Source organism: Myotis daubentonii, chromosome 2, assembly GCF_963259705.1.
Source record: "Myotis daubentonii chromosome 2, mMyoDau2.1, whole genome shotgun sequence".
Classification (NCBI taxonomy): Eukaryota; Metazoa; Chordata; class Mammalia; order Chiroptera; family Vespertilionidae; genus Myotis; species Myotis daubentonii.
This window is the reverse complement of record NC_081841.1, coordinates 55986865-55999484: the sequence shown is the minus strand read 5'-3', so window position 1 is coordinate 55999484 and position 12620 is coordinate 55986865. Positions and strand designations below refer to the sequence as shown.

Below are 12620 nucleotides of genomic sequence, written 5' to 3'. Positions count from 1 at the left end.
AGTCAGTCAGTGGAACTGTATCACATGCCTGGGGGGCTAAGGAAGTGTTCTCAGCCCCAGAGAGGAATTCCTCTTTCTAAAGCGAGGAATTCTCCAGAGATTGAAAGAGGGCCACACTGCGTGGTAAATGTCTGCTCCCTAGGTCCTATCCAGGATGACCCGGGGCTTTTCTCAGTCTGAGGGGCTGGCCAAGGAGCATGGGTTTAAGCTGATGCCACAGGGTGGGAGGAGAATAGGGAAGCCAGGGACACCCTCTTGCCCAGTTGGATGTGTGATAGGCAGTTATGGATGTCAGAAATCAAGGGTGAGGAAAAGCAAGGAAGGATATTCATGTGGAATATTTCTAGGGGGAACAGCTCCCTTTCTTCTAAAAGGCATCGAGAGCGTAAGACTGTTGTGTGCTTCTGGGAGAAAACCAGATTAAAGGGCCAGGTAAACTCCCCCACAGGCTCCGGGGGGGCCACTTAGTTGGATGTCAAGTTCATAGCATCTGCTTTCAGGACTGACACGGACCTCTGACTGTGGGTGTGCCAGGGCAATCACCTTGTTCAGGGATCTAGAATAATTTAGATGATGCCAAATGTTCTTCCCCATAGGCAGCATTCCCTTTCATTCTTCTTTTTTTAAAAAATATTTTTATTGATTTCAGAGAGAGAGAAACATCAATGATGAGAGAGAATCACTGATTGACTGCCCCCTGCAGGCCCCAGGATCAAGACTACAACCTGGGCATGTGCCCTGACTGGGAATGGAACCATGACCTCCTGGTTCATAGGTTGACACTCAACCGCGGAGTCATGCTGGCTGGGCCCCCTCCATTCTTTCTTATCCTATAGCTCTGATGGTGAGTCTGGGGTGTGGTTAGGAGGTAAGATGCAGATTTACTTCTGTTTTAATGCCAGCATTTTCTGCCAGGGAGCCTTATTTTTCTCAGGTGCTGCATGGTTTCTATTAGATTGTGGCTTCAGTCCAGCACCTGAAGGCAGTCAGTGAGTGAGCAGGCACCCCCGAGTCCCTTCAGGGTGAGAAGACCTGCCTCTTCACCATGTGCCGCAGGGCCCCCGCCACCTCCTTGTTTCGAAGGGTGTAGATGATGGGGTTGAGCATGGGTGTGACGACCGTGTAGAAGAGGCTGAGGATGCGGTTTGTGGTCGCTGAGGAGCCTGCCTGGGGCTGGATGTAGGTGATGCTGGTCGTTCCAAAGAAGAGGCAGACCACAAGCAGGTGGGAAGAGCAGGTAGAGAAGACCTTGCGGCGGCTCTGGGGGGAGGCCATTGCCAGGATGGTGCCCAGGATGCGGACGTAAGAGGTGACAATCAGAGAGAAGGGGACCATGATGAAGACCACAGTGGCTGTCATCACAGAGATCTCGCTTCTGTGCTTCCCAGCACTTGCCAGCCTCAGGACTGGCAGGATGTCACAGAGGAAATGCGGGATGATTGGGTGGCGGGGGAAAGGCAGAGTGAAGATGAGGGAGGAGTGGGTGGTGGCTGTGATGATGCCCATGAGCCAGGAGATGCTCACCATGGCCACGCAGGCCCGCCTGCTCATGAGGATGGAGTAGTGCAGGGGTCGGCAGATGGCGGCGTAGCGGTCATAGGCCATGGCTGTGAGCAGGCAGCACTCTGAGATGCCCAGGACAATGAAGATGTACATCTGGGCTGCACAGCCCTGGAAGGAGATGGCCTGGGGATGCGGGGAGGCCAGGTCAGCCAGGGTCCTGGGCACAATGTCGGTGGTGTAGAGGAGCTCCACGACCGAGAGGTGGCGCAGGAAGAAGTACATGGGCAAGTGCAGGGAAGGGCTGGCCTGGGTGAGGAGGATGATCATGGAGTTACCCAGCAAAGTGACCAGGTAAAACAGAAGCACCACCCAGAACAGGGGGCCCTGCAGGGCCCTGAGGTCGGAGAATCCTAAAAGGATGAATTCAGGCAGAGTCTGATTTTCCTTAGTCATCACTTCAGGCTAGAACCTATGGCACAGCCAAGAAAGAGAAGTTTACATGGAATCAGCATTTCTGTGGCTTAGTAAGGCACTTTTCATACAGTCTCTTTCAAATTGACCGAGACAGTTAGGGTCTCCGCTTTATGGATGAGGCCATGGGTTTCTGAGCGGTTAAATAATTTGTCCCAGGTAATACCAAGGGAGTGGTAGGCCTGAGACTTGAATCCAGGTTTCTTGACTCCAAATTCCATGCATTTCCCATGTCCTCTAAGCTCTGGGTCCTGGGTGCAGGGCCTGACTCCCAAGTGTAGAGACCCCAGACATGTACTTTGGTCTTCCTCCAGAGTGGGGATGGAGCAGCTGCTTTGCCCCAGACTTCTTTGTCAGTCTGGCTCCAAACCCCAGCCTGAAACAAACTATGTGACACCCCCACTGTGGACTCAGTCAGGGGCTGTCACAGGCTGGTGTCTTATGATCACCGTGGTGGGCCATGGACTTAGGATGTCAGGCAATAACGCAACTGTTGGAGATAATACTGCCCAATTGTATCATGCTTTGGAATGCTATAGAGCTCCTTTTCAAAGATTGTTAGCCCATGGCCCCTGCCCTGTGAGGGGAGTGTGGCAGGGACTGGCCATATTGTACTTTGCTCTCCTCTTATTGGTCCCTGTAATTATCACTCCAGCGGCTTTGTCTCGGTGGTACCCTCCGTTTTCCCAGCCCCTAGGCCAGTGATGGCGAACCTATGACACGTGTGTCAGAGGTGACACGCGAACTCATTTTTTTGGTTGATTTTTCTTTGTTAAATGGCATTTAAATATATAAAATAAATATCAAAAATATAAGTCTTTGTTTTACTATGGTTGCAAATATCAAAACATTTGTATATGCGACACAGCACCAGAGTTAAGTTAGGGTTTTTCAAAATGCTGACACGCCAAGCTCAAAAGGTTCGCCATCACTGCCCTACGCATTCCCAGAGTGTGCCCCCTGCAGGGATGCATCTTATTAAAATCCCACTCATCTTTCAGGCTCCGCTCAAATTCCACCATCCCTATGGCACCTTCCCTTCTCCTCATGGTCAGAAATAATTACTCATGGCATTTCAGAATTAAAAGTGACTTTAAGGGTCATATATTTCAGTGTGACAATGCTCAGATTTCATCTACAACATCTTAGAAGGCTGATGTGCAGTGTCTGTTTGAACATCTGCAGCAAAACTCACCATCTACTGAGGTAGCCCCGTCTGCCTGTAGGAAAAGTCTTCATTCTACTAGTCTTTGCTAAATTCTTAGTATTTTATAGAACGTCTAAGCCCTATTTCACCAGACAGCCCTTCAAGTGTTTGAAGAAAGCACCTTCATTTGGGCTCACGTGAGACAGCACTGTGTTCTTGGTCCCAGAATTTTTTAGATAAAGGTCTCCACTGCATAGATCCTGCAGAACAAGTTGGGGAGGTGGTGGTGGGGGGAGGGGTCTAGGGTGAGCGTCTGTTTTAATAGCTGCTATTTCCCAAGTGCCTGGCTAAAGGACTTAATAGTCATTAAAATCTTGAGTCATGCCCTAGCCGGATTTGCTTGGTGGTTAGAATGCCAGCCCATGGACCAAAGGATCACAGGTTTGATTCCTGGTCAAGGGCATGTACCGAAGTTGTAGGTTCGATCCCCAGGGCGCTTGCAGGAGGCAACCGGTTGATGTTTCTCTCCCTGCCCCCCGCCCCCCTCCTTCACTTTCTCTAAAAATCAATGGAAAAATATCCTCGGGTGAGGATTTAAAAACAAACAAACAAAAAACCTCCAGTCTTCACAATCGCACTATGATATAGAAGCCTATATTTTCTCCATTTTACAGATGAGCAAATGGAAGTCCAGACAATATTAGAAACTTACTTAAAACCACAAACCTAGTAACAGAGAGTTTGGGCTCAAATCTAGGCCTGCCTAACGCCAGAGCCTCTGCTCTTAATCACTGAGTTATCAACTGTCTTATCGGCTGGTTTATTCACCAGAACAACTGGCATGGCACCTTGCACATGCCAAGTGTTCAGCTAAATACTTATGAGATGAATGAGTAAATCCCACTTATAAAGACGGAACCTGATTGTCTAAAATAGGCAGCTAGTTTGATAAAGACAAGGACACTGGGCCCAAGTCTTTTTGAAGTCTTGGTTCCCAAGATTTGAAGAGCTTTTATCACCCACATTCATCCCACATTTGAGATTAGCTCAGCAACCTTCATCTTAAGGCAGGATAGTTTCAAACTGTCTGCCCATTGCGCATAGACCTAACCTTCCTCCCATACTCACTTTGCCCTCTCACCATATATATATTTTTTTGCCTTAAGTCATTTACTCTACAGTTAACACTTAGAGATTGCTGTGTGTTGGGCATTTTGCAGTATGTAACATCTCAACTGACTTTATAACAATTCTAGGAATAGTTGTTATTTAGTCATTGCAGATAGGGAACAAGAGCTCTGAGAGCTTAAATTACTTACCAAAGATCACACTATTAGTGAGTGGCGAACACAGAATTGTTACTTGGAGCCTGTGATTTCACCACACCTACTGTATGTCCAGTGAGGCCAACAACTTCACCTACACTCTGGAAGACAAACTCCATCTATCCAGTTTGAACAGGAGTATCTGAGTCCATTGGTCTTCTTCACTCTTGTTGATAACCTTTGAGATGCTCACACCACTTAGCTTATGGGAGAAATATTGCTATTTTCAAATAAAAAAATGTTGTGTTTGCAATTAAAAATTTTAAGAAGTAATGCTTTCAACAATAAAGATACATAAGAAAGAAAAGTTAATCAATTTAGATAATTGAGCAACTTATCAAACTGCCTATTTGAATTATTTCATTTATGAGTTGCCTATTCATATTCTTTCCCCTGCCCTCCAGAAGAAATAATGAAAGTAAAGTCATTTATGATGCTGCTTATGTATGACAGCTACAAGATTCAAGTGACAAGCAATAAGGTCTCAAAAAATTAATACTGGTTAAAGAGAATGGGAATATTTTTACATTTCACTGAAAATAAACAGACTACTAGAAATCTAAGCAGGAACATAGAGAAAAAAATTACAAAACCTAAAGCCAGTTACTTACTGTTTCTTATTACCTAAACAACAGCATAAAATTAAAAGAAAACTGCACCTGTACTTTAATTGCTAACCTCAGGTAATGAAGTGCTCCAAAAACAAAATGCAATAAAAAAGCTTCAAACTCCAAATGAAACATCTGCAAGGCTCAGATGAAAATGTGGACTGTTTCGGATTAGATTAATAAAAATAAAATTGGTTCTGTCCTTTATTGAATGGAATAAAAACTAAAACTCTATAACTATTAGACAGCTCCCTGTTTACCCCTCCCCAGGGCTATTTTTAAAGCAGGACGGCCCCCCTTCGATAAATCTTAGTGAGACAGGCAGATGGGTAAATTGATTAGCTAGTGGGCATGAGGATGGATACCCTGTGGATATCTGGCTAGATGGACGAGGATGAACAAAGGTGTGGCTGGCTGGCTGCATGACTGGTCAGCCCAGAGAGCCCTGGCTGCAGGAGGTGAGGGAGTGTCTGGAATAGAAAACAGTTCATGAAAGAAGGTTTGGCACCTTGTGGGCAAGGGAGCTGGAATTCCGGAGCCTGGTGGGGGATGTGAGGGATGGGGAGAAAGATGGCCTTCATTGAATCAAGGAGATCTGGCGGCGCACAGCCAGACAATTTGCCTTTGTTTTTTTCATATATATATATATATATTTGTCTGAAGTATTAGTGGGAGCTTTGGAGCTTTGCTTTGCATGGGGGGGGGGGAGAGAAAATGGGGCATGCAGGTTGTTTCATCTGTGGTCTCTGAGATGTGGACCATTAACAGGAACCCGAGAAAGAATGTCCTAAGTTTTTATCAGACATTAACCATAGACAGTACGGAGGCTATGAATGCCCACCTGATTTACACGCCACTTGTAAACCCACAAACCTGCTCACACTGCCTTACCCCTACCACTTCACCCCCCCACCCAATTAGGCACACTACAAACATGCATATTACATGATTGCCAAACTTCTTACATGGTATGGCCCACCCCAGAGCACACCAACCCACAGAACACATTCCAAGATTTGAACAGACTGAGTGTAGACACACTTGCCTTACTGTCTTATGTGCAATTCCATCTGGGAGAAATTGTCCAAGGCTCCCTGTCTCCTTCTCATCCCTCTTCTTGTCCAGCCAGGCTGGTGGCCTCTGACTCACACCTCTGCGAGTGCACTAGTAGAGATGTGGGAACCCTCACCTGGCTCTTTTCTCTCATGAGTAGGGACAGGTATTGGCCCCAAGCCCATAGAAAGGGTTTTAAGACTCTGAGTGGGCCCTGATCTGCCCTCTGCTCCCGGCAGGTCCAGCCTTGTCAGGGAAAGGCCAAGGCTGTCCAGCGTTGTGTGGAGCACTTACCTGGGGGAGATGGAAATGGCCACCCAGCCTGGGCAGGGGCTGCTGGGCACAGGTGTGGGCTCTGCGGTTCCCTCCTCCTCTCTGGAAGTCTTGGCCTCTGAGGTGCCCACAATTATTCTCCGGCTGCTGTTGTGCCTCCACTCCCTGGGGACCTGGGAGGCCCTGACTTGTGGGGTTTCCCTGGGTAACTCTGAGCTGAGGTGATGTCATGGGCCAGGTGACTCTGCCCATGTCCCCACTGCCTGCTGTCTCCTTTCTCCTCCCCTTCATCTCATTTTTCTTGGTGATCCTGTGTCTTCTCCCTTTCCTCACACCTGGTTCCTTTTCCTGGCTAAGTTTTGTCTTCTCACTCACTGTAGGGTCTCTTTGGTCACAAATGGCATGAGATTTGAGGGTCTCCCTCCCTTATGTTTAGAATTTCACCATGGGTAATTGGTTCCTCTGCATGAAACCGTGGCTCCCTGTCCAATGTAGACGCTTCTGGAAACTTCTAGATGTTATAACAGTGAAGTATAATGTAGTCACCTTGATCTCCATGCCTGGTTTGCCTTTTAGATGGGAAGTGTTCCAGTGAAGACATTGCCTGGCAGGGAGGGCAGGATTCCCCTCAATCGCCAGGTTCAGGTGACTGCATATGGACTTAGTGGGGTCCTTATACAGAGTTAAGCCTTCTGAATGTGTTTAGTCTGGAAGGGTGGTGCAGTTTGGGGGTAGAACAGAGGTGTGACTTGCAGTAGCCTGAGCCTTTCCCCCAACACCTGGTGCCCTCTTGTTGACATTTGCTGCCTCCACTTCTATCTCCCATTTTCTTCATTTGTGCCTGCAGCTCCATTGATTCTCTCTTATAAGATCACTAACATTCCCGAGCTGTCAAACTTAATACTTTCCGGTTTTCATTCCTAATCTCTATCTTTGACAGATTTGATCCCCTCTCCTTTTTTTTTTTTTTTAAAATAATTGACTTTTCAGAGAGAGAGAGAGAAACGGAGAGGGGGGGGGGAGAGAAACACTGGTGTGAGAGAGAAACATCAATGGGCTGCCTCCTGCACTCTCTCTACCAGGGATTGAGGTCACAACTCAGGCATGTGCCCAGACCAGGAATTGAACCAGCAACCTTTTGGTGCATGGGATGTCACCCAACCAACTGAGCCACACTGGCCAGGGCACCTCTCCTTCTTGAAACATTTTATTTTTTAACTTCTGTAACTCTCGAACGTACATCTTTGGCTCTGGCCTCTCCTTGTTAATCCAAGTGAGTGTCTTTCCTTAGATGTCTAGAGGCATCTCAAACTTATCATGTCCCCAATAGAACTCTTGTTCCTCTCCCAAACTTCCTCATCACAGTAAGTGACTTCCTCATCACAGTAAGTTGCTACCCAGTTGCTCAGATCATTTTAGTTCATTTATTTTCTTACCACTCCACATTCAATTTCTGAGCAAATTCTGTCAGTTCTGCCTCAAATATTTAACCCCCCAAAACGACCTCTCATTATTGTTACTGCTAAAATCCTAGTTCAGCAAATTGTCTCTCAGCTGGGCTATTCCCATTCTCTACAATCCTGTCTCCACCCAGCCAGGGTGATATTCTCCAAATGTGAGTCAGATGATGTCATTTCCCTCCTTTTAAATGCCCCCATAGCTAAATAGCTTCTTATTGTAAGTAGAATAAAATGCAAAATTCTTCTCTTAATTTATATGACCCTCATGATTTGGCCCCTATGTATTAAGCATGGCTTTTTATTCTGATGTTTTGACATCTGGGGCAGTAGTGACCCTGATTAGACTTACCTGCAAGCATGTCTTTCATACACACCAACCAATCCAGAGTCCATATCCTCAGCTGCCACCTTTGTTAGCTTCTGACACTCTGATCCAATATTCCCCTGCCCTACGCATCCCAGGCCAGGAACCAGACAGCTAGAGATAGCCCCTACACCCAGCGCCCATTGGAATGATTCAAACTAGGAATCCTAAACCTGATTAGTCTGCTTGCCCTGCTTTACCCATTCCATCCCATGAAAATCACAACAAAGGCTTTGCCCACATTGCCTCCGCTCAGCCCTGGTGCTTTTCCGTGTGGATCTGCGTGGTGTGGCAAGGCCCCCTCCTCTTGGGAACAGTGAGAAACAAGCCATCTTTTCCGTGGCAATTGTCTCCTGCTCTGTTGTCCTCACCATGGTGGAATAATAATAAAATCTTCATTTTAAAAACACTCTGCTCTTGTCTTTCTTGTCCACAATGCTCCAGCCACACTCGCCTTCTGTTTCTTCCACAAACACAGTTCTTTTCTCCTGCTGTTTCCTCTGTCCAGAGGCTCTGACCCTAGGTCTTCCCTTAGGTGCCTTCTCATTATTCAAATCTCCGCCAAACTCCACCTGTTTAGAAAGGTGTTCTCAAAGTGCCCTAAAGCTAGTAGCACCACACTCTGGCCACCTTATTCACATCCTGTATTGCATGCATCTCCATCAGAACTTAATGTTAGTTTTTTTGTTTGTGTAGTGAGTGCATGTCTCCCCTACTAGAAAGCACGCTTCATGCAGGCGAGGACTTTGCTGGGTTCATAGCTTCAGACTTAGAGGAGGAGCTGGGGAGAAGCTTAGCTGAGGCGCTTTGACGGGCATTACAGATTGCTCTTTCAGTTCCAGTCCAAGACTTCCTGTCCCCTGGGGTCTGGAGTTTAGAAAGCTAAAGACTGTACTTATTCCCAAAACTTATTTATAGCTCAGGTTCTACTTGTGACCTAGTTTCCACCAAGCTGAAGTCTCTGTGTGAGATATGGAAGGCAGAAGAAATGAAGCAGAGGCTGTGCTCATTTTTTTTTTCTTTTAAAAAAATTTAAAAAATATTTTTATTGATTTCAAAGAGGAAGAGATGGAAACATCAATGATGAGAGAGAATCATTGATTGGCTGCCTTCTGCACGCCCCACTCTTGGGATTGAGCCTGTAACCTGGGCATGTGCCCTTGACCGGAATCAAATCCAGGACCCTTCAGTCCACAGGCTGATGTTCTATCTGCTGAGGGCTGTGCTTATTTTGCTTCTGTTGTTTCTCCTGACAGATATAGTTGTGTGTGTGTGTGTGTGTGTGTGTGTGTGTGTGTGTGTGTGTGTCAGTGGTAGCAGGCGTCTCAAGCACTGTGGGTGTCAAGAGTCAGGGCCCGGAGCACCCATTTTGGCTGGCGTGAATAGAGGTGCAGGTCATGTGGTTGTGGAGCCAGAAGCCGGGTACTGACTTCCTACTGCCCAACCTTGTGATCTTGGCAGTGGTATCAGGTTCCTTGGAAGGTCTGATCTACAGTGTTGTTCTAAAACTTTTCTCAGAAGCTTAGCTGAGAATCTTCTCTTCCAGTCCTTCTATTAACATTGTATTGTAAGTACCTAATTTTCTGAATTAAACATTTCTGTTTAAATCCTGAAAGATACACTGATACAGAATTTAGTATCAGAGATGGCTGCAAGGATGGGAATATAGGACTGATCATTTGATTTCACTGGGCTTAAGGACAGTGAGAAACCAGGTTCCATCAGAGGATGGAAAAACTGGTCTGGTAGTCTTGGCTTTCAGTCATGAAATAGTGACATAAACGGTTATTTATTGTCCCCTGAAGTGCCACTGAATTATGGCTTCATAGCATAGTGTTCTGGACACAGGAGGCAGAAGACAGTGGGTTTGGGCCGCTTTTTATAACTGCTGTAGACAGCTCAAAGAAAGACATGGGCAGGTTCAGGATTTTAGGTTTCCAGCTCCGCACCAAAAACTAGCTTGGCAGGATCCTAAAGCAAAATAGGGCTTCTAGCTGATCCAGGCTGCAATGCAGCTCTGCCTTGCTTTTATGTCAAAGGGGATCTAAAGGTGTTACATCCAGGAGAATTATAGTAGAGGCCTCAAAGGATTTAGAGAAAATCCATGCCCTCTTCAGCTAATAACAGTTGTACTTTTGAGAAATGACTCCTTGTTTGTTATTTGGTCCCTGGTAGAAGATGAACATCTGACCATGGGACACCAGGTGACCATACAGCCTGAGCTGCTCTTATGACCTAGGTGTTTTCTGATGGATAAAGTTGTATATCTCAGCGGCAATACTGCTAATGAGAATACTGCCTTTTAGTGTGGTGTTTTGGAATTCTGCAGTAGCCCCTTTGCACAGATCATTAGACCCTTGCAACAACCCTCTGGGGAGAAGGGGCAGCTATTGGCCATTTTGTTATTCTCTTCTCTACTATTTGTACTTCTCAGAGCCTTGTGATCAGCAACACTCAGTTGTTTCCTAAACTTTAGCACACAACTTGTTCTTTCATCTTTTCATGCACTTGCACACATTGTTCCTGTGGAACAGTCTCATTCATGTTATTAAAATCCTACTTACTCTTCAAGATTCAACTCAAATTCCATGTTTGCTATGAGACACATCTTTATTTCTTTGATTAGAAGTAGTTACCTATGAAAGTTGAAAGGGAATTTTGAGGTTATATAGTCTTAGATGAGTCATATAATCTTGAATATTTTTTACATTTAAATTTCTTGAGGTAGAGCATTGTGGTTTTGATTTCCTCTGATTATTAGAAATTTCTTTGTTATATTGAGCCATGATTTTTCTCCTTATCAATCTCACCCATTGCTTCTATTTTTAACTCTTGGGACTTTATTTTATTTTTTGTTAATACTCACTCAAGGATATTTTTTCCCATTGCTTTTCAGAGAAAGAGAGTGGAAAGGAAGGAGGGAGGGAAGGGGGAAGAGAGAAAGAGAGAAACATCAATGTGAGAAAGACACATGATTAGTTGCCTCCCCCAGGTGCCCTGAACAGGGTGGGGATTGAACCTGTAACCCTAGTATGTGCTCTTGACCCAGAATAGAACCCGGGGCCTTTTGGTTCATGGGTCGATGCTCTAACCTTTGAGCAACATTGATCAGGGCTTGTTATTGCTCTTTTGACCTTTGACTGGGACTCCATTTATACCTATGATAGACTATTTAATATTGATCCACAGCACTTTGATGCTCTGTTCTATATATTCACCCTCCCCGCCTTCCTGTTTCAATTTGGCTAATTTCCATTGATCTTTCTTCAAGTTCACTGATGTTTTCCTCTGCTGTGTCAAGTCTACTGATGAGCCCATTGAGAAAATGCTTCATCTCTGATATTGTGTCCTTTATTCTTAGCATTTCTCTTTAACAAATTCTTATTGTTTCTCTCTTTGATGAAATTCTCCATTTTTTCATGCCTGTTGTCCACATTTTAAACTAGGTACAAGCACGTATTAATTACAGTATTTTAAAGTTCCAACTTTTGGATCATCTTTGGTTCAGTTGATGGTTCTATTTCTTGACAGTGTTTTCCCCCCTTGCTTTTGGTATGTCTTTTAATTTTTTGTTTTTATGAATTTATCTTATAAAAACATTTACAGTAACACACACACACACAACAGCATTATTTGTAGAAGGACCTCAGCCTACCTTGGACAGTCTGATATGTCTTCAACGTTTTTTTTTTTACACTAGGCCTTTATTATTATTTTTTTAAATAGACAAAATTTCAGAGCAATTTTAGGTTCACAGCAAAATTGAGCAGAAGGTACAGAGATTTCTTTATATATATATATATATATATATATATATATATATATATTTTTTTTTTTTTTTAATTAAATCTTTATTGTTCAGATTATTACATTTGTTCCTCTTCCCCCCCCCCCCCCATAACTCCCCTCCTCCCAGCTCCCGCCCCACCCTCTGCCCTCACTCCCCACCCACTGTCCTCATCCATAGGTGCACGATTTCTGTCCAGTCTCTTTCCGCATCTCCCACACCCCTTTCCCCCCAAGAATAATCAGTCCATTCCCTTTCTATGTCCCTGATTCTATTATGATCACCAGATTATTTATTCACTTGATTATTAGATTCACTTGTTGATAGATGCATATTTGTTGTTCATTTGTATCTTTACCTTTTTCTTCTTCTTCCTCTTCTTAAAGGATACCTTTCAGCATTTCATATAATACTGGTTTGGTGGTGATGAAATCCTTTAGCTTTTTCTTATCTGTGAAGCTCTTTATCTGACCTTCAGTTCTGAATGATAGCTTTGCTGGATAAAGTAATCTTGGTTGTAGGTTCTTGGTATTCATCACTTTGAATATTTCCTGCCATTCCCTTCTGGCCTGCAAAGTTTCTGTTGAGAAATCAGCTGACAGTCGTATGGGTATTCCCTTGTAGGTAAC

At 44.8% G+C, this 12620-nt stretch overlaps 1 protein-coding gene across 1 annotated transcript; it reads right to left on the bottom strand.

Annotated features, from left to right (window-relative positions):
* Positions 1 to 1017: 1017 nt before the first annotated feature.
* LOC132226158 (olfactory receptor 10P1) lies at positions 1018 to 1956 on the bottom strand. The gene has a single exon (XM_059681017.1). The coding sequence runs from the start codon at positions 1954 to 1956 to the stop codon at positions 1018 to 1020; it is 939 nt and encodes a 312-aa protein (XP_059537000.1).
* Positions 1957 to 12620: the final 10664 nt, after the last annotated feature.